Source organism: Squalius cephalus, assembly GCF_949319135.1.
Source record: "Squalius cephalus genome assembly, chromosome: 18".
NCBI classification, from domain to species: Eukaryota; Metazoa; Chordata; class Actinopteri; order Cypriniformes; family Leuciscidae; genus Squalius; species Squalius cephalus.
Window position 1 is genome coordinate 24156016 of NC_137139.1, and position 21121 is coordinate 24177136.

At 38.1% G+C, this 21121-nt stretch overlaps 1 protein-coding gene across 13 annotated transcripts in view; it reads right to left on the reverse strand.

Moving 5' to 3' along the window:
• Positions 1-20749, reverse strand: part of kif1b (kinesin family member 1B) — a 69367-nt gene extending 48618 nt beyond the window's left edge. For all 13 annotated transcript variants that reach the window (XM_079848186.1, XM_079848195.1, XM_079848194.1 and 10 more), the window contains exons 1-2: positions 20442-20749; positions 17444-17585 (exon numbers count right to left, since the gene is read on the reverse strand). In XM_079848186.1, coding sequence (XP_079704312.1) covers positions 17444-17546 — 103 coding nt within the window. In that variant the 5' untranslated portion in view covers positions 17547-17585; positions 20442-20749. The remainder of the gene's footprint in view (positions 1-17443; positions 17586-20441) is intronic.
• Between the last annotated feature and the right edge of the window lie 372 nt (positions 20750-21121).

Sequence of the window (21121 nt, forward strand, 5' to 3'; positions counted from 1 at the left end):
CTCAAATTGATAAAAATATCAATTATAAAAATATATAAATATTAGATTAAAAACTTAAAATGACATTTTTTTTTGAAATATTGCCATACAACTAAATGAAATAAGTTTTATTACTAAAACTGAACCAAAATTATAATGAAACCGGAACATAAAGTCATTCTATAGCTACTACTCCACAACCACTGTAAACCATGTGTTTGGGAGGTATTTTTGTTTTCAACAATTGAGAGAGGACACATTCAATCCAGTGGGGCCTGTGTAAAAAAAAAATGATGACTCAAAAATGTCTTTGTGTGGGATCAGCAGGTCCACCTGTTGCATGTGACTACCCACAATTCTTCTCATTTCTCACAGTTGAAATACAATTGAACTTTTCCTGTTTTCTTTGACAGATATCTCACATACTATCCATTCGCTCGCAGCAGGTTGCTACATATCCTTGCAGTCTTAATAAACAGGAATCTACAGGCTCGTTTGGTATTTGGCGTGTCCCAAATATTCAGCCAGACCCTCATCTCAACAACTCCACACCATCAGAATGCTAAGCCTGGGAGTGAGCAGCTCAAAAGTCTGCAGGGCCACAGGAATCTACTGTAGGATATTTATAGGTATCAGAAAGCCAGCTGCTGCAGTCCCCTCGACTGACTCGAAGAACCCGCCATGGCCCCCCGAGCGAGTTCAAGCCTTGATTCGATCCAGACAAACACATTCCACCAGCAGAGCGCAGGGTGGCGAGGTCAGTTGGCTAGGTGGGCGGAAAAAAAAAAGGGTGACTGACGAATGGGATGCATATGCTGCTGTCATAGCAACAATCCAAACAACAACATTACAACAACCTTTCCTGCTCCCGCTGTAACAAAAGTGACGGATCAGCCCAGAAATAGAGAAATGTGGTGTTTTTTCCACTTCAAAGAGTGCATGGATAGAAGAGAGAAGGGAAAGAGGTGCGGATTATACATAAATAGTCAATGGTCTAATTAAGCACAAGGTTCTCTGCAGATGAGGACGTTTGAGCCCCCTGCAATGAGTAAATCACCAGCAGCACCTATGGGACACTGGCTAATCTCACAGTCTTCATCTATTATTCAGTGGAAATGAGAGGGGAGGGCTGAGTACTGAGCCTCTTCTCTCAGCAAGATATCAGTTGAAAACTAGACTAGAAAGTGTATAATGAATATTCAATATACAGCACTATCTGTAATGATTTTGCTGGTGAGTATCTGAAAAATCACCATAATTACGTGTCATTCCTTAGCTGTGTCCGAAATCACATAGGCCTACTGCCAGAGTAGGTAGTACATTTGATTAAAGTGCCCGCTCTCTAAACTCCTCCTTTCCGAGAGCTTCCTCTGCCCTGATTGGTCAGATGGCCCATCTGTTGTGATTGGTCTACCACTTACAGCGTGTGTTGGAAACGAAACGGAAATTACCATAGCTGAATTTCAGCTCCGGAGGTTTCTTCCAAAGCCACTTCAATCAGACCATCTCGGCTTCCTCAGCACTCAGCGATACGAACACTTTTGACATATTATATTTCTTGCAATAAACTATTTGAATTTAATTCAAATGCAGCCATGCTGCGTGTTGTGCTGCCCACAATCAGCTTCAACAAAACTCTAATTCGAATTTAATCTTTAATCCATTTTAGAAAAAAATATATAAATCTTGGTATATGAAATATTGTCAAAAAGCTACAAAAATAAAATAAAAAATCAATTTTAATTTGAGCTTTATTATCTATCTTTACGAGTAAAAGGGGAGGACAAATCCACAGGACCATCCTGGTCTCAAGAGTTTTCATGAAGGCATCTTTCTCAGAAAGCTGGTTAGTTGTGTGCCTCTTCAGAAAGATAACGGATACGTTCCCAGGTTGCTCCTTTTCTCGTGCCCTGCATCCTCGCATGGTCAAAGTGTCGAGGACAGGCCTGTGTCATTCAGAAGAAAGAGAGGCTAAATAAAGAGCGATTAAACTTCTGACCTAAGGCCAACTGGAAACTGGAGCAGTGGACACACAGGGATTTACATTACCACAGTCTTTCTGCGCCTCTTTCCTGGAACAAAACACACAGAGGGACTATAAATGCCTCTCCCATCATGCACTGTGCTGTTCACCCATCATATCAGAACACTGATGAGATGGGAAGATCAGCACAGGGGCCGAAAGACAGATGGAAAACCGGCAAGCCTGGCCTTGCTCACATCCGCACATGTGAGGGTCACTCACACCTGTTTGTATCATTCTAGAGCCTCTACTATGTTTTGTGAGACATATTCATTCTGATATTTTCAATTGAAAGCATAAATGCCAATTTTCAAAGCCCATATAAGCACTTCCTGTTATGTATTAAAGTCCCTAAAACTTAATTGGGAAATGAAAACAGAGTTCAAATTATCTCTTGCCATTCATGTCTCCTACGTCAAAACTGCTCACGCAAGCCATAGCAAAAGTTAAGGCCTGTTACCATGACGACCATCACACTGATCAGTGGGATAAAGAATCATCATCTGCGTTATACAATTTAATTTTGTACCTCCCCCTCAAAGACGTGTGCTGTTTTCATTTTCAAGCTTGAAATATCAAACCCAAATTAAGTGACAATTGTAATGCCATTACACTGTTAAAAATTCACATATTCATGTTTGAAAATCCCTTAAATCTGGCTGAACATGTAAAAGGCTTCAAATGAAAGAATTAGGATTTGTAAATTAGACATTAAGCCACACTTAGGCCAGAGAAGATTCAATTCAATATATATGAACAGTGAACTGAGCAAGCCGTTTAAAATAAATAAATGTATTTAGTGTATGCTATATACATGCAAATGTTCTTTATATACACAATAACTATACTAACCAGCTGTAATAGTATAGTAGTATAGTAAGAGTAAAATGGACTAAAAAGAATACATATGAAATTACTAGAAATTTAAAAGACATTTAAAGTCTGCATGAAATCAATTTGACCGCATTTATTTTGTTAGTGCACATTAATAGTCTTATGGTGAACAATTAGTTTGTGCAAGTAAATCCACAAAAAAAATAACATAATAATAAAATTGTCTGTCTTCATGGTCTTTAGTCAAAATCTGAGAATTTCCTTCCCTTCTGGAATGGCATTCCACCGCTGATGACTTGGAAAAAACAGCCCTGACCTCTATTTAATATTCTGTTTCAATCTGTAAAAGTAAAGTCGGTCGCAACTTCTGGTTTATGAGGCCATATTTAAAAATAATAATTAAAAAAAAATTATATATATATATATATATATATATATATATATATATATATATATATATATATATATATATATATATATATATATATATGGGAATTGCCTCTCTGTAAGTGTGCCCTGGGATAGAGCTGTCAGAGTGAACATTTTATTACATTACTGAAAGCAGCTGACTAGCTTCTTGTTTGTATCAGGGATTCAGTATACTATATTCAAAATGTATCCTACTGTTGAATAGGGTATACCATACTAACTTAAAAGTTTGAATTATTTTTAACCCAAAATAGCCAATTTTTTGTTCGAATATGAAAATGAACAGCATTCACTGGCCAAGGCCAGGGTAGTGTAGCTAGCCAGGCCCATCTCCTCAAAGCTGTCTGTGAACGCTAACATGAGGCTAATTGCTACTGAGGTGGCTGAACTGAGTGAATAACCTCTCAAAACAGCCTCTCAACTCACACAATTATGTTTAGATAAAACGCTTGAGCAGACCACAAACCATCAGCCAACAGAGAGCCGGTCATTATGCAAATACAAAACTAAACGTGCTATTCACTCCTCCCAAACAATGTCCTGACCCCAATCCCCAGTCCTCTTCAGCTGAGACCAGCTTAATGTCATGTGATCATCAAAAACGAAGTCTGATTGGACGTTTAACTCACTTGCACACACAAATACAACACTGGTTCGGCAAGATATTCCAGAGAGAAACAATTATGCAAATGCTCACTTTCTGCAGCCAATTGACAAACCAACTCAGGGGTGAATTTGGTTGGCACAGCAATGACACAAACACACACACACACACACACACACACACACACACACACACACACACGTTGGTCTTCCTGCTAGGACGCCAGGGTACAGATGCACGAAGAAGGCTAATGGCTTTCATCACTGTAGGAAACTCAAGCAGGAGGGATTTTAAATGAGTTAGCAGACTACACCAGCTGACCTGCATGTGCACAGGAAAAGCTTAGAGGAAAGAATGAAAAACCCATCTGTCTGCTCAAAGCGCATCAACTTTCAGACTGTGATGATAAACCTGGGCTTATTTCAGATAGTGTGAGATGACCTGAGAATCGCAGACATGCCCGGCCTAATGCGGTGGAATATGTGTCTCCTGCTCCGGACCCCATGAGACTTTGCTCTTTAGTCCAGAGGCAAATCAATATCCACTGCTAACAGCCTGCAGTGGTTTTAAAGGCATTATTATAAGACAAACAAAAAAAAACAGGCATTAAACATCTGAAATATATCCTCAGGAGTACCTTAAGTTGCAGAGGAAAGTACATTTTAGCTGCTTACAGAAAACTTTTGGTTCCAGAAAAAGTTTCTGTACTATTGATTAACCATTGGATTTAAAATCCATTGCCAGGTTTTTACAATTAGCCAATTTTTGTTGTACAGTGCACAACCGAAAATACCCAAGACCAACATAACGATAGCAAAACAAATATCCACCTGCCAAGATTTACACCCAGAATGGCATCTGCGAACACAGATCTACTGTATAATGCTGTATCCTTAAGAGGAAAGCTTAAACTGGACAGAGTGTGTTCCCATCTGGAATGATCTGTGGACTGAACACCCATCTGCCTGTTGAGGCAGCAGAGAGCAACACACAGGCTCCACTTTCTTCTCACAGGTGCTGAAGATCAAAAGCAACCACAAATCATCATGAAACTAGCAAATGCCAAGGGTGTTCAGCAGCTTGAACCACACGGGCTGTGCCCACAAACCCTTGAGAAGTTCATCACTCTTCTCTTTTCACCGTTACTAGCAAAGTGATACTGTTATTATTTACTACAACATGTGCATTAGAAGGTTAAACCAATGACTATTTCGAAACAATAAGAGAACAGAGAATTAGTATATCAATGCAATATTGCACTGAGCAATGGAAAACACCAGTGCAGAGATGTGGTGCACAAAAAAAGTGTGACTTCCTCCTATCACTGCAAGTTCCTCATAAACATCGTACGGCTGTTTGACATCATAACAATATCTGATTGTTTATGGAAGGGCATTTCAGGATACAAACAGAGCTTTAAGCTCATCCTCTTGCTTCTGAGCAGTGTTGGGCTCAGTTGCTGCTTTTGAGAAGTCTCAGTGAAGCCTCAGCATGCCGTCCACGCAGTTTTCATGTCGGCTACTGAAAGAGAATGAAAACAGGAAGGCTGAAGAACAATACTGAGCTCAAGCACCGCCGCCAGAGAATGCCAGGCCCTGTACAAAACATGAGGTCATCTGTTATGACTTTATAGAGGCCTACGAACTTATTCAGAGACCTACCACAATGAAACTCTTGAAAACGACATTTTCAATTTTTTTTAGGTAGAGAAGGTGAGTATATGGCTGGATGGTATGACTCTATATACACCATGCTACAACAAGTATTAACAGTTATTTTATATCAAATTGTATCACATTTTCCACAAAAATACTAAGCAGCACAACTGTTTTCAACATTAATATATTTCTTGAGCATCAAATCAGCACATTAGAATGATTTCTGAAGGATCATGTGACACTGAAGACTGGAGTAATGATGCTGTAAACTCAGCTTTGCCATAACAGAAATAAATATTTAAAATATACAAGTTATTTTAAAATTGTACTAACATTTCACAATATTACTATTTTCATTCTATTTTTTTGTAGCAAATAACTGCAGCCTTGGTGACAGGTGAGAATAAAAAGGTTATTCGTGCCTGTAAAAACTGTCAGATTTACTGCTTTTCTTGACTCGAAAAGTTTGATTTATGAGATTCCATCATGTTTGATTAAAGCAGACAGGAGAGAGGTGGTTCGGTGAGGACTGAATGAGAGCGCTGAATGATTGAGTGATTATCTCCAGCACTGGATATAAGTGAAATAAGGGAGATACGAGATAGAAATCACCAGAAAAGTGAAGCTCTGCCCAGCTGCCAAGATGTCATCTGGAGTGCCCTGTCTATTTCTGTAGCACCAGATGGCAAGTGCTGCCTCACATACTGACAGCACCTCAGCGAAAGGAAGGAATGGGCAGATTTCTGAACTCAGACCTTCCTGACACACTACACTCTGCAAATTGTCATGGGACACGTGCTACATTATGTACACAAACGCAAACGTATATACGTACGTGTATGTGGAAAGAACATGCCAGCAATAAAGAAGGTAAATTGAAAGTTGAAAATGCAGAATATTGGATACTTCTGTGATTTGCAAACTATTCTTATTCTGAATTCCTGAAGCACAGCCAAGTTCATGTCAGCACCGTACATACAGTGTGACGATAAATGTGCCTACAAGCATACACAAACATACTGTACAACAGAGAAAACAGCATCAGGTTCAGAGCAGCATATTATTTGTCAGTGTTAGTGAGTGCAGGGCCAGAGAGAGAGTATGACACCTCTCTTCAGTTTCAGTCAGGACCAGCAGACACGTTCCACTCCTTATAAATCCACCACGCCAGTGGAAACGGGAAAGTCCAGGAAGCTGAACTCATTTTACAGATCACCCAGCTAAACATAGGCTGACAAATAAAGACTGCAGAGTTTGATAGTACCTTATCTTCTTGAATGGCTCAACAATATTGTTATATAAACATTAAATGTAATAAATAAATAATTTATTATTATCACTACTGCTAATAGGAAGAACATTAACAATTATTTAACCCAAAAATAGTTAAATAATAGTTAAAATGATTAAATAAATAAAAATTAACCTATTAATAATTCATAAATTATTATTATTGGTACATTATTATTATAAATTACATTATTGAAAATGTATGTCTTTTGTTGCTGCTCTTCATAAAAGCAATAGGCTAAGTTACAGAAGGATGTGCACTACTATAAATTGTTATAACCACTCACAATGTAGTTAACAAGACCCTGACTATAGTAAAATCATTGCCATGCACAGCCTCTTGATTGCTTCATTTCAGAACATGAATTCCACTCATAGCACAATAATGATCAATATTTAGGCCAAGAGAAAGTCAAGGAGCAAAGACAGAGAAACAGAATAACTCTGAGCCCACGTTTTTGTTCACTGGGCTTTGGGTTTGCTCGTCTCTTTGTGTCTACACCAACACAATGATGACTTTGGCCTGATGTGAACTGAGAGATCCTTAAACTCCTCCCACCACAGACAAACAGAAAAATGAAGTGAACTTTAAAAGAGCTGTTCAACATCCTGCCCACTATACAGCCTCAGCATTTGGACGGCAACACTGTTAGATGCACTGGTCTTTGGTCTGTGGGATTCAATGGACAGCGAGTTTGAGTCAGCACTCTTTGCACCACGAGTTAACGCTACCAAGAGACCCGATGCCTAATAACACCATTCTAACATCTAAGGAACAGCAGAAGTGATTAATTAAACTCCTTTCTTTATAGCCTTAAGGTTAGCTGAAGGGCATTGAAAGCATGTGATACCGCAATTTTCGATGTGAGTGCAGATCAGGCCTCCATCTCCAGACAGAGTCCAGACTACAGGTACACCATGCCAAATGACTGGCGGCCAGGACAGACTCAGTGTTTTTCTACTAAATTCTGCTTTTCATTGCCATGAATAATACAGAATGAATAAAAGTAGTGGCCACGATTAGCCGTGCCTGGACTACAAAGCTCTGTCTGCTGCCACTCTCACATTCAGTTCCCAGTTCACTAGGATTCTAAGACAGAAACCAGCATTGGAGAGAGAGACAGAGAGAGATGGTAGTGAACGATAGTTGGAAAGTGAGAGAATCAATGGGTAAAGCAAAGGAGACAAAGAAAGGTATTAGAGCAGGGACTCACAAATGTTTTGTCAGTCGAACCCCTTTGACCTAAAATATTTACTAGAATTACGCCCTGAGATTTTAAATGAATATTTAAAAAATAAAATGTAACGAAACATTTGCATGTTCATGTTTCTCTGATGACGGTTAAGGTTATTGGTCATTTTATTAATGACCAATAATGATTAATTATTATGATTAATTATTACATTACAAAGCAGAGGGTTCCAACTATGAATAGTAAATGTTTTAAAATGTAATTTAACCTGTGATGTCAAAGCTGAACTTTAAGCATCATTACTCCAGTCTTCAGTGTCACATGATCTGAAATCATGAAATCATTCTAATATGCTGCTTTGGTGCTCAAGAAACGTTTCTTATTATTCAATGTGGTGAAAAGAGTGATATTTCTGATAAGTAGAAAGTTGAAAAAACAGCATTTATTTGAAATATACATTTTTTGTAACAGTGTAAAAGTCTATTATTGATAGTTTTAATAAATTTAATGCATCCCTCCCTGTTGCATAAAAAAAAAAGAATTTCTTTCACACACAAAAATAACAAATAACTGACCCCAGTTTTTTAAACGGTAGTGTACAATAATTTAATTAGCACTTTTCACAATCTAATCAATCCTTTTCTCACTGAATATCACATTTAATTCAGAAATGTGACACTACACGTGTAGAAAAGGAGTAGTGAATGTAGTTTCATGTTGACTTTAAGATTCACTGGAGCAGAATAACAAGTAATAACTGCTGTTTTTCTACCTCACTGCAGACAGTCCAGGAAGTGGAATGTCATTTTACATCAATAAGATTAATTGTGAGCATGAGGTGATATAACCGCTTGTCCTTAACTTCCACAAGGAGGAGGTGAAAACATGACTCTCAGTCATGTGACGTGGATGGAGAACTGTTTTGGCCTAATTTCATCCGCTTTGCAGTTGCTGTCTATGCATCCAAGTCTTTATAGCAGAAAGAAAATACCACCATTCCAAGCACGACCCTGTGATGCTCCCTCACATTCTCGTGCACGTGAAGAAGGCCGGATCTCCCACCCGCCCCCCGGCTCATCTCATCCTGCACCACTCCAGCAGATCAACCCCGCTATATGGGTAATTACAGACCAGACTGGCACAGCAAACAGCCGGCTCCCCTGTACAAGGAAATGTCCTGTGTAAATAGATTATCTTTGGATGATAAGAAAACTGCATTTACATAGAAATTCATCTGCAAGATTTATGAAATCTATCAAATTTACCATAATAACTAATTTCTGCTAAAATCCCATTGATACTAAAGCTGCCCCCAACCCTAACCCTAAAGCTGACCCTGTTAAAAATCAGCATTTTAAACCCATGACACACCAACAGACACAGCGACAGTTGGGCAATGTCTGGCCTTCTTTGAGCGTCGGTTGCCTCTAGTTGGACGCCATCTGGGTTTTTTGGGCCGATTCAGCATGTTGAATCGGCGGCGGTGAGAGAGAGAACTCTGATTGGCTGTTTAGCTTAGCGTCAGTGCACAAGAATAAAAGTGAAAGTGATGAAAGCGAGCAAAGAAGCCAAGACAGCACAGGTTATAATTTCACGTCATCTTGCCTGAGCATTCCAATGCATAAATATTTTCTTAACAGCATGAGCCGACTTGAATTAAGAAAGTGATCAGCATGACTGACATTCAAAATGGTCACCAAGCCCTGACTTGTTCACGGTTTGTATATCTGCGGTTCTAGTTTCAGTTTCCCTTTTTGAATGACGAAAATACCTATTGATATCTGCTGATGTAGACACTGATATTCTTAAACGCAGGCACTGAACACACGTGCTGGTTGACAGTGGTCAGTAGTCCTTTTGGTGTGTTTAAGTACAGATTTTTGGCCGAAGAGAGGCAGTCAGCTTTCGCCACCGCTAGTTCTTTGACATCAGCTTGGTATGTCCCAGGCTGCAAAAACATCAAGGACAGACTGAAGTTCTGCAGGAAGTACAAGAATTGGACAGCAGAAAATGGTGCAAAGTTATTTTCTCTGATGAAGGCCCCTTCTGACTGTTTGGGACATCTGGAAAATCAATTGTCCAGAGAAGAAAAGGTGAACGCTACCAAGAGTCCTGAGTCGTGCCAGCAGTGAAGCATCCTGAGACAATACATGTGTGGGGTTGCTTTTCAGTCCCATGCATAAACAATGGTATCAAAACATCCTGCAAGAGCAACTTCTCCCAATGATCCAGGAGCAATTCTGTGATGATCTGTACATTTTCCAGCATGATGGAGCACCTTGTCATAAGGCAAGAATCAAGTGGCTCTGAGAACATTTCATTGAAATTTTGGATCCATGGCCAGGCAACTCCCTGGATCTTAATCCCCTAGAGAACCAGTGGTCAATCCTCAAGAGGCGAGTGGACAAACAAAAGTCCACAACTCTGAGCACATAAGGAAAGAATGGATCGACATCAGTCAGGATTTGGCCCTGCCAGAGGGAATTGCAGAGGTTATGAAGGATCAACACTGTAAATAATAATTCTTTGCATATATTGAAAGTTTTTGCCAATAAAATCATTTGAAAATGCATATTGTTTACCAGTATACCATAGAAACGTGAAAAAATAATCCAAAAATACTAAAGCAGCAAACTTTGCGAAGCACAAAATTTATGTCACTGGCAAAACTTTTGGCCACGGTTATACACTGCAACAAGCTCAGGGAAGGGAAATGATTATAAATAATTGCACTGAAAAGTATAGATTAATAGTTAGTGTAATCTAACATACCCAATATTCACGTGTGCCATTTTTATGCTTATCAGAGTTTTGCAGCATTAGCATAGCAACATGATAATGTCAAACTCTTTGTAAATATATTGCAAAACAGTGTACTTTAGAAATACAAGAGTTTATGAGAAACAGCAAATCTGTGATGACAAATATATGAGTGTTTTAAATGAATATGAATGTAGGGCGACTTCGGATCATCACTCATATTTCATATAGGCTAATTCACATGCTGCTGTGGTCTTTAAGTGTTTATGAGCCTGTTTGTTTCTACAGCTGGTCAGAAATCCCCAACTTATGCTATTAGCGAGGTTTTATTTTTGGCCTGCAGTAAATCAGAAACACAGTTCATCACAGTACATCAGTTGAAAAAATAACTTGAGAGTATTTCTCACACACACACACTGCATCCCAAGCCAGTTTCTTCAGATGTTCAATTTTAATTCTTTGTACATGGACAAGCTGCTCAGATAAGACACAGAGAGCAAGACAACGCACTAGGTTTGAGACGCAGCCGGTGTTTAAGAGTTACAGATGGGGAGTGATAAAGGAGACAAATGTAATAAGACATTGCCAGCAACTTGACAGCTGGTAAAAGATTGAGGTATATGGTGATGGTCTGCAACAGCTGTTCTACATCTAACCTTTTTTTGTTTTTTTTCAAGCATCACAGTGCGAGGAACCAAAAAAGGAAGCTAAATGGAAACCAGCTGACAAGAAGGGCAGAAATTAGGCATTACAGAAAAAGCAGAACTGCCAAGTACTAAGAGAGAAAAACTGAAGCCACATTCCTAGATTAAACTACTTCATCATTACAAAATCAAACCTTAGATTAGAGCATAGAGCTGTCATGATCATGACATATTGGCTGACAAAAGGGGGCAGACTGACATGTAGGCTATAAAATATTTTAAATATTAATAGAATATTCACATTTTAGAGTCAATTATATGTTAGAAAACCTATATAATAATAATAATTATGATTATTATTATTATTATTATTATTATTATTATTAATTAAAACAAAACAAAAACAAAAAATTAGGCTAGCATACATTTGAAATGTCGCTCAATTAATATTTATGACAATATCTTAAAATAAAATGTAAGTGGATCATCTTGAATTGGGATTTTAATTAGAATCACCAAATTTCTCCAAACTGAGAAATCCATCTACCGGGTTGAGTGGCAGGTGCAGCTGTAATCTGCAAGGTGAGAAGTGGCATTTTGAGTTTACACCCATGCACCTGCAATGGTCACTGGGATTAATCCAGGAGTCTGGTGACCTCAGGTATACGCTCACGGGATTACATCCGTAATCAGGTCAATCGTTTCTGTCTGCACTTAAAGCCCAAGAGCAAGATGACCTTCCAAGTGTCCGAACCACATCAATCTATGAATTCCCTTCACCTTTTTCTCTCTCTCTCTCAATCAATAAAAGCTTTTCTGACTCTCAATTTCAGTGTGCAAAGCTTTTACAGACAACTCTTCCCCTCCTGTGTCTGTGATGGCGATCCCCAAGGGCCTGCTGTCAGGATGACTCCATCCACCATCTCATTAGCAGAGATGAAACAGTCTAAAATAAGAGGTCAGTGTAGTATTAGCTACAGGAACACCATTTTATATACTAACAGAATTTCCAAAGTATGCAGCTAGTACTGTTGCTAATGTGGTTGCTAGACCATTATGGTTGGTTACTTATTGGTCAAATGATCCCATCTACAAGCCTCTAAGGCTACGTTCACACATTCATGGTGTGAATCTCGAAATGCTCACACAGCAACTCACAGTAGCGTCTCAAATAACTGTATGTATGAACGTGCAATGGGAGTCAAGCCTGTATTCTCTATCAGTAAGCATAGCGCCAGTGACCAAAGTAATATCAAAGATGGCAACGTCCATAAAAGTGTCTTATCACTTTTGACACGAAAAGATTCCAATAGCAACGAGTTCATACATCAAACCTTCATGAACCGACAGCAGTTTTTATATCTGGGTGGAGAGTGGAGCATTTGAGTCGCACATAGAACACAAGAGTGACGGAGAACAGTGACTGTAAGTTACCGAAAGCGAAACCACACACGAAAACCTGCAACACAAGATGTTGAAACGAGAAACGAGTTTGTGCAGTGCAGAGCGTCTCTCTCAGACTGCATTAGGTGACAGACAACTAATTGTCCAGTCCGGTTGCGTTCACACAGCACGGGTTTTCTGAGAAAGCGCTTGCGAGTCCTGATAATGTGAGTTTGGTTATAGAATGCGTTTTTCACAACTTGCAGATACGAGTTGTAATGTTTTTTCGCTAGACATATTTCATGTCATATTTATTTTTATTTGTCAACATTTTCATAACAGTGTCTTAAAGGGTTAGTTCACCCAAAAATGAAAATTCTGTCAGTAATTACTCACCCTCATGTTGTTCCAACCCCGTAAGACCTTCGTTCATCTTCGGAACATAAATTAAGATATTTTTGATGAAATCTGAGAGCTGATCACTCCTCCATAGGCTTCTAGGTGACCGAAACTTGCTGGCCCAGAAAAGTTATTAAAGAGATCGTTAATATAGTCCAAGTGACTACAGTGGCTCAATCTTAAGTTTATCAAGCGACGAGAATACTTTTTGTGCGCAAAAACAAACAAAAATAACGACTTAATTCCACTATTCATTTCCTTCTCTCTGGGCCTCTAGTTGGTTCACGTAGTGTTTTTGCATCGCGCGTCTGTGTTACACGTCACCACGTAGGCTCACAATTGGCCGAAGCTGGTCATGTGTGTGATGCGTGTTGACGTGCAACACAGACGCGCTGCGCAAAAACACTACGAGGCCCAGAGAGAAGGAAATGAATAGTGGAATAAAGTCGTTATTTTTGTTTGTTTTTGCGCACAAAAAGTATTCTCGTCGCTTGATAAACTTAAGATTGAGCCACTGTAGTCACTTGGACTATATTAACGATCTCTTTAATAACTTTTCTGGGCCAGCAAGTTTCGGTCACCTAGCAGCCTATGGAGAAGTGATCAGCTCTCAGATTTAATCAAAAATATCTTAATTTATGTTCCGAAGATGAACGAAGGTCTTACGCGGTTGGAACAACATGAGGGTAAGTAATTACTGACAAAATTTTCATTTTTGGGTGAACTAACCCTTTAATTAAAGTCAAGGGAAATATTTTCATTATCGCCATGATGGACACGCCCACCCTTCCCCCCACTCATTTTTGATACCAAACAATACTCAAAAGTCAAAATGAAAAATTGACAAAAGTGTCCATCCCAATTGGGAACCAAACAACACTGGAGCCCATTGACTTCCATTGTATGAACAAAAAAATATTTCTCAAAATATAATTTATGTTCCACAGTACAAAAAAGTATTTTATTTAAATAAAAAAACAATAAAAAAAACAGTTTAAAGATATTTTAAAGATTGTTGGTAACCTGATAGCTGATGACTTCCATAGTAAGACAAAAAGTCAATGGTTAGGCTACTGTCAACTGTCTGGTTACCAATACCAAAATTCTTTAAAATATCTTATTTTGTGTTCAACAGAAGAATTAAACTCATACAGGTTTGGAACAACTTGAGAGTGAGTAAGTTATGACAAAATTTGAATTTTTGGGTGAACTATCCCTTTAAATCCCCCACTCAATAATCTTTGCTGATATTTGTTCATGACACCACTGCTGAAGATGAAAAGAGAGATGAGTTTTCATTCCCTCAACAGTTTTCCCTTCATAAAGGAAAATGTCACAATAACAATAGATTCAGTGCAAGAGGCCAAGATCTCTCAAGAGAGATGTGAGAGAGAGAAAGGTTTTACAGGTTTAATCTCCATACAACCCAATGCTTATTAATATATCTTCTTTCAGATACAACACACAAAAAAACACACACATGAATAGCAACATTCAACTTCCAAAGACGATATTTATACTTCACTCAAGCAAAAGCCCACATATTCCTCAAGAAACAGACATTTTGCAGCAGATACAGTGATAAGAAGAAGAATATCTGCTTCAATCTGAATGGAGAGAGCATCTTCATAGGAACACACCATAGTACAAGGTAAACAAACGGTCCAGACAAACATTCATCTTAAAGATGCAGTCTAAGCAGTGGACATCACCATGGTTACCACATCTCAGAGCAAACGAATCACTAGAGACCAAACATTAAGGTCGTTCTGCTTTTTGCTGTGTGTATCTGCCACGAGCATCCTTGACCCTGACGGCTCAGCACTGTATAAGACAACATTCCCAGCATACCATCTGCAGTAGTGTCCTAATGAAGGGGGTGGGCTAACCTCACGCTCTGGTTTCAGTACGCAGTCTGCGCATATGTGCTAGAGTGCATTGTGACTGCAGTCTCTGAGCTCTACTTCCTGTGCAACTCTGGCTTTCTCTCAAGTGACCTTGTACCTCCTATGGACCCCTTTGTTTACCATGGAGTTTAGGCCAATAATGATTATGTAAATTAAGAAAATGTTTGATATGACAAAAGCATCTCTCTCACAGCCTAACTATTCAGGATGACAAAAATTTGGCTGAATAATTAAAGCCAATAGATGACTAGTATAGTCAAGCTCGATTATGAATTTGTTGAGTTAAATAAGCCTCTAGCAAAGGTCTTCAGTTTACCAGTGTTTATTCAGCTCTTCAGCTTCAGCACACGCAGCTCAAACTGTAATGCACAACATTAATCACTATGATTGGGTCTGTCATATAGGCTACATAACATTATAAAGAGAACACTATTGTAATAAAACATTATGAACTCTTTGGGTTTAGTTGCCGTGTTTCAGAGCGTTTACGGGAAGAGCGAATCCACAACAGGAGTTACATATTCTGACTAGCACGTAACTTATGTTTAAGTTCACTTGTGCATTTGCGTCATTTTATGCATATGTTGTAATATTGTTTATGTATAATCAAAAACATTGATGCATCATTAATAATAATTAGCACTTTTATTTTTCATTTTCATCCACAATATGGTTTAATTAAAATGGCTTTTAATGGTGAGACTTTTGTTTTTGTAATCGGGCTCTCAAAATTTATATAAATTTAGATTTAGATTTATTGGCCAATATATCGGTTATTGGCTTTTAAACATAAAGTAGTATCGGCAATCTATCGGTATCATCCAAAATTAAACAATTTCATAATGGTTTGTCTGTAAATTATAGTTTTACATGGATAATGTTTTCAAAACACTCACTTGCAACAGAGTAATACTTTTTCTGCATACACATCTTTGTTTTTTGTGCAAAAAAACTTAATTAACATTATAAGTGAACCTCAAGGAACGTATCAAAATATTAATAAAAAAAATCCATGACATGACCCCTTTAACTTAGTCCAATGCATCTTCCTTCATGAGATTTGAAGCCTTGTGAAGTTAAAACTATGGCTGGGTAAATATTGATTTTCCAATTAATCTCAATCTCATTTTGATCAAGTTTAATTGATTCTACAAAACCCAAGAGCCATTGTTTATTACACCTCGACAACCAAATGACTCTTATGAACCAGTTCATTTGTATGAATATAAAGTGCAGGCTATATAAACTTCAATATACACAAAGTGTAGACCTGGATTATTTATTACTCACTGACCTTAATTATTACTGAAATAGACAAATGAATCAAATCAAATCAAATCGAAATCAGAACCAAAAGCTAGTGAATTGAACTGAAAAACGTGAATGGATATCCATCTATAGTTAAAACCAATACAAGTGTCAATTTACATCTATCCCTATATATAAAAACCCTCACTGGGTAATTTATCACTGACATGCTGTCATTGCAACTTAAAAGGTTACATAGGTCCATATTTTCTTTCTTAATGCATCTTAAGAATTAGCACACCACCATTTCTGTGTTCAATGTTACCTTATTCAAAGCAGCTCGATGAATCACATCTCAGAGAGCACAATGACTCACTGCTCGCAAATGGACGTTAACAACCCATATGTTGTCCAAAAAACAGCTAATACAGTATGCCGAGTTACGCTCACAATGCACGAGGACTGATTTTTTTTTTTACATTTATCTTCTAAAAAATGAGTCAACAATAGTATTATCATAATGGTATATAAAACTCTTAAGTTCAAAAATTTGCCTGAAACAATTTTTATATCAAAGGGTCCATAAATTCTTGATGTGTGGTCCGGCGTTCTTCTTCATTAGGGTGTAATAACGATAACACCCGAAACACGGGCGATAACATCAACTCATTTCCTTTCACTGGCTCTCTCTTCCTCTAACACTAAACTAATGCAAAACTGATGAACAAGAGACCCGAGCTGCAGGTTCAAGCCACACAGTATCTTCACTCTCAGCACCTCAACACACTAAAGTCCCTCAGGCAGAAATTCTTTGAGTCCTCTCATTTTTCCAAAGGAAGGGGATTTCACACAGAGAGGCTCTTCTTCCCTTCAAGATCAAACAGAATATCATTTCCACTTCTATTCTTTCTTTTCAGTCACTCAGGATGCAGATTTCCAATAAAACTTGAACGCTATCTAACTCTGAACATCTCATAGGCTAAAAGCCAAAAGCATATACTAGAGCCACCTTGTCTGGAGGCATGTGACCAAATACGAGAAGCTTACAATTCAAACAAAGTATGAGAGCCATAGAGACAAGTATATACTTACTGGTGGAGTTCCCTTGCATTTGTATAATGCATTTTGATTCCTTGTTGGTCTCCCTTGAATTGAAGGGTCGCACTCTGACAGCCACTTTCACTGAGCCAGACATGGTTGAAGTTGTTGTGATTCAATCCCACAAAATGTTATCCTACAAAAAGAAACAAAAATAATGTTGTTTTCTCCATTGCCACAGACATTAGGCTAAAGGTACAAGAACACATTTCACAGACGTTATCCAGAATTATCTCATCAGATTGCATTGAGTAAACAAGACTTCTAAATAGATCAGAAGGCACCATAACATAATTTATGCAATGAAAGAAAAAGATGATAAATGGTTCCACAGATTTTGACTAATGATTTTCCATGACTTTTTAATTAACTTCTGTTTACTTGATATTAGATTTGGGATTATTTTTATTTTCACAATAATCAGTAAAAAAAATGACTTTAACTCTATAACTCTATTGATACATGAATTTCTAAGGCCTCTAAATATTTTTAGCAAGTAGAAGACCTTTTAGTATAATTCTAAAAATGTCCACATTTAGGCTCTGGTACACATCTTTTTTAGTTTTATATGTTATAAAGTAAACTTAAGCGTAACTTTTATATTAATATTTTAAAATTTTGTACTTGCAAATTATCTCGCAATCATGATTGTATTGCATTGCATTATGTTTTTCCCCACACAATTAAAACTACAGAGCTTTCTTTGATCAAAAATCTAAGCATTTAAATATTATCTTATTAAGATTTGGGAGATATAGAGTGACGACTGATAGATACGCAGTTTATGCAAGTAGTCTGCTATACTGTTTTCACTGAAAATTTGACTGATATAATAAATACAGTATAAATAAATATAAATTTATTTTACATATAATTTATTTTAAATTTATATTATATGTATAAATACATATAAATAAATAAACACATTCTGCACCAAAAAGCATATTTTGGCTCGGTATGGACTGGTATAGAAATGAAAAATTGAGGTGTTTCTCTCCTCTCAGTGTGAGCTTGATATTCTCATATCATACTATATGGGCCGTAAAAGCCATAAAAGGCCAAAAAATTTATACAAAACGTTTTTTAGATTTTCTTTTGTATTATGTCAAAAAGGTTCAAGAAACTGTTACGTTTAAAAAAAAAAATGTGTCAGGCTTTAAGGGGTAAAACATGGAATTAACTAATATTTTTAGCATTTTTTCATGGCTATGGGAATGCTTTAATAATTCCAACGATGAAAAAGGACCAAGACATAAACTTTCCCTTTCCCTTATGTAAATTTTAACCCAAAATCTTAAATCTGAATATAAAAATGTGCATAGAGCTCCCTGTTATATGTCAACAACCCATTTATTCTATTAAATATCCGGTGGGCAAAGGTGATACCATAGTATGGAGGAAGATATCCAGCACATAGAGAGAGAGAGAGCGAGCGAGCGAGCGCGCGCGCGAGAGAGAGAGAGAGAGAGAGAGAGAGAGAGAGAGAGAGAGAGAGAGAGAGAGAGAGAGAGAGAGAGAGAGAGAGAGAGAGAGAGAGAGAGAGAGAGAGAGAGAGAGAGAGAGAGAGAGAGAGAGAGAGAGAGAGAGAGAGAGAGAGAGAGAGAGAGAGAGAGAGAGAGAGAGAGAGAGAGAGAGAGAGAGAGAGAGAGAGAGAGAGAGAGAGGAGAGAGAGAGAGAGAGAGAGAGAGAGATTATCAGGAATATTAGATGGTTCCTTCACGGACTCATAAACATGGCGGCCGCTCGCCTGCAGCAGCAGCAGGGCTGGGCCTGTGTGTTCACACGCTCACTACACAAGTAAACACATCTGAATACCATCATGACATATCGAAACAACATGCACCGACACATAACAACGCCAGTCTATTTCCTTTAAAAATGTATGTATCACTTATGGGCGTGACATTTGTTATTTAGTATTGGTTTTATCGACCGGTTGTGGATTACGACGAATCTGACAATGCAGCAATTATTTTTGAAGTTCAAATCTCTTGAGTGTGACTGAAAAATGAACAGTCCGCTGTTCAAGCACATGACACCAAAAAGAGGATGTTTTCATCCTTGCCCTTGTAGTCATCCACTGAATTAAAGGCATACGCCCATGAAAATCAATCTGCCGGAGAAAACACAAGTGTGTCAGGGACGAATATAAGACAAACAAATTCTCTTTCGATCCACTCTTATAGAATTGTGTGGTACCAAAACAACACATTAAAAACGTTTCAAGGATACACCGACTTCACTCAGTGATTAATAACGGAGACTGGATATTGATGGGCGACTCGCAACATATCTAAGTCAGAATGATCCACCACAGATATACATTTGATCAAACCGTTAAATTATTCTAAAAAGTACTAAATCAAGTATGACATTGTAACATTATGAATTGGCTTCCTTGAGGATCGCACGGTAACGTTACTATGTCTATGCTTTGAGAACAAATCGTTCTTTTGATTCGGATCCTTGCTGGGAACCGGTTCCCCAGCCGGAATGAACTGCTGTCACGAATACAATAGGTCCGAGAGGTTCTGGAGTCAACAACTCACGGACTGACTTATTCAACGGAGAATCGTTTTTTTTTTCCCCACCTAATCCGCGATGCTGATAACCGACGATTGAGGTGACAGTTCGAGCATTTGGAGAGAAACAATGATACGGATCACTGAATCAGTTTTGAGCCGGTACTGTTCGAAAGAACCGATTCGTTGAAATGTGCCGAACTTCCCATCACTAGACTTCTTTCTATGAACTCGGTGACTTTCTTTGCATAACCCTCAGATGGGTTTGTCATTTGAACATTTATTTTCATGTATAAATATAAATAAATAGTAAGAGTATAATACCACTATTAAGTTGCGCTAAAGCAATCAACTGCAACAAAAAAAAAAGCAAAACATTCATTCGCATCCCTAAACGCAACTCGGGCAATGTATACTCAAACTCAAATGTATAAGTATTACAATCATCTCCGAGAAAAGACGAGACTTACCGCTTTATATCCACACGTAGAGACGACTAGAACACCATAGAAATCCTGCACGGTGCCAATTCTCCAATGACGTCTACAACCAGCAGCAAAAATCAAAAAAGACTGACGGTTAAGTTCTTAATAGCTCCTTTACTGTTATATACACCCATTATAGCTCCGTTTCATTCTCCAGCACCGCGCAAGATGATGTTTTTATTGGGCTGATGCTGGTGTCGTTGGACCGTTCCTCTAGTAGGCTTAGGATATGGATGAATGCCTTGATTTACTGAAATGATTACGTCAACTGCCGTGTCAACATCGTGAATGACAGACCGTCTGGCCTATAAGAACTGAGTATTGTGTGAGCAATGCGTCGTGTAGCCAATGAGAACGCTGGGAAAACTAAGGTGGGCTGGGCAGCTGTGACGCAATACTGCAGGGTCGCTTACGATCCGCTGTGGCGTGGCATCATACTACACAAAAGTGAAGGGCGCCGCCTAGCAGAAACACGGATAAAACAGGGATAGCTATACATTAGAAATTAATTATAAGAAATTAATTATAAGAACAGTTTAGAATCCTAAGTTGCTCCCCTATTATGTGATGAACCAATGTTCTTTCAAAAAATAATTACTCATTATTTTTCTAAAATAGTCATGAGACTTGAATCCTCTCAAAACAATACATAAAGGTGAGCAATT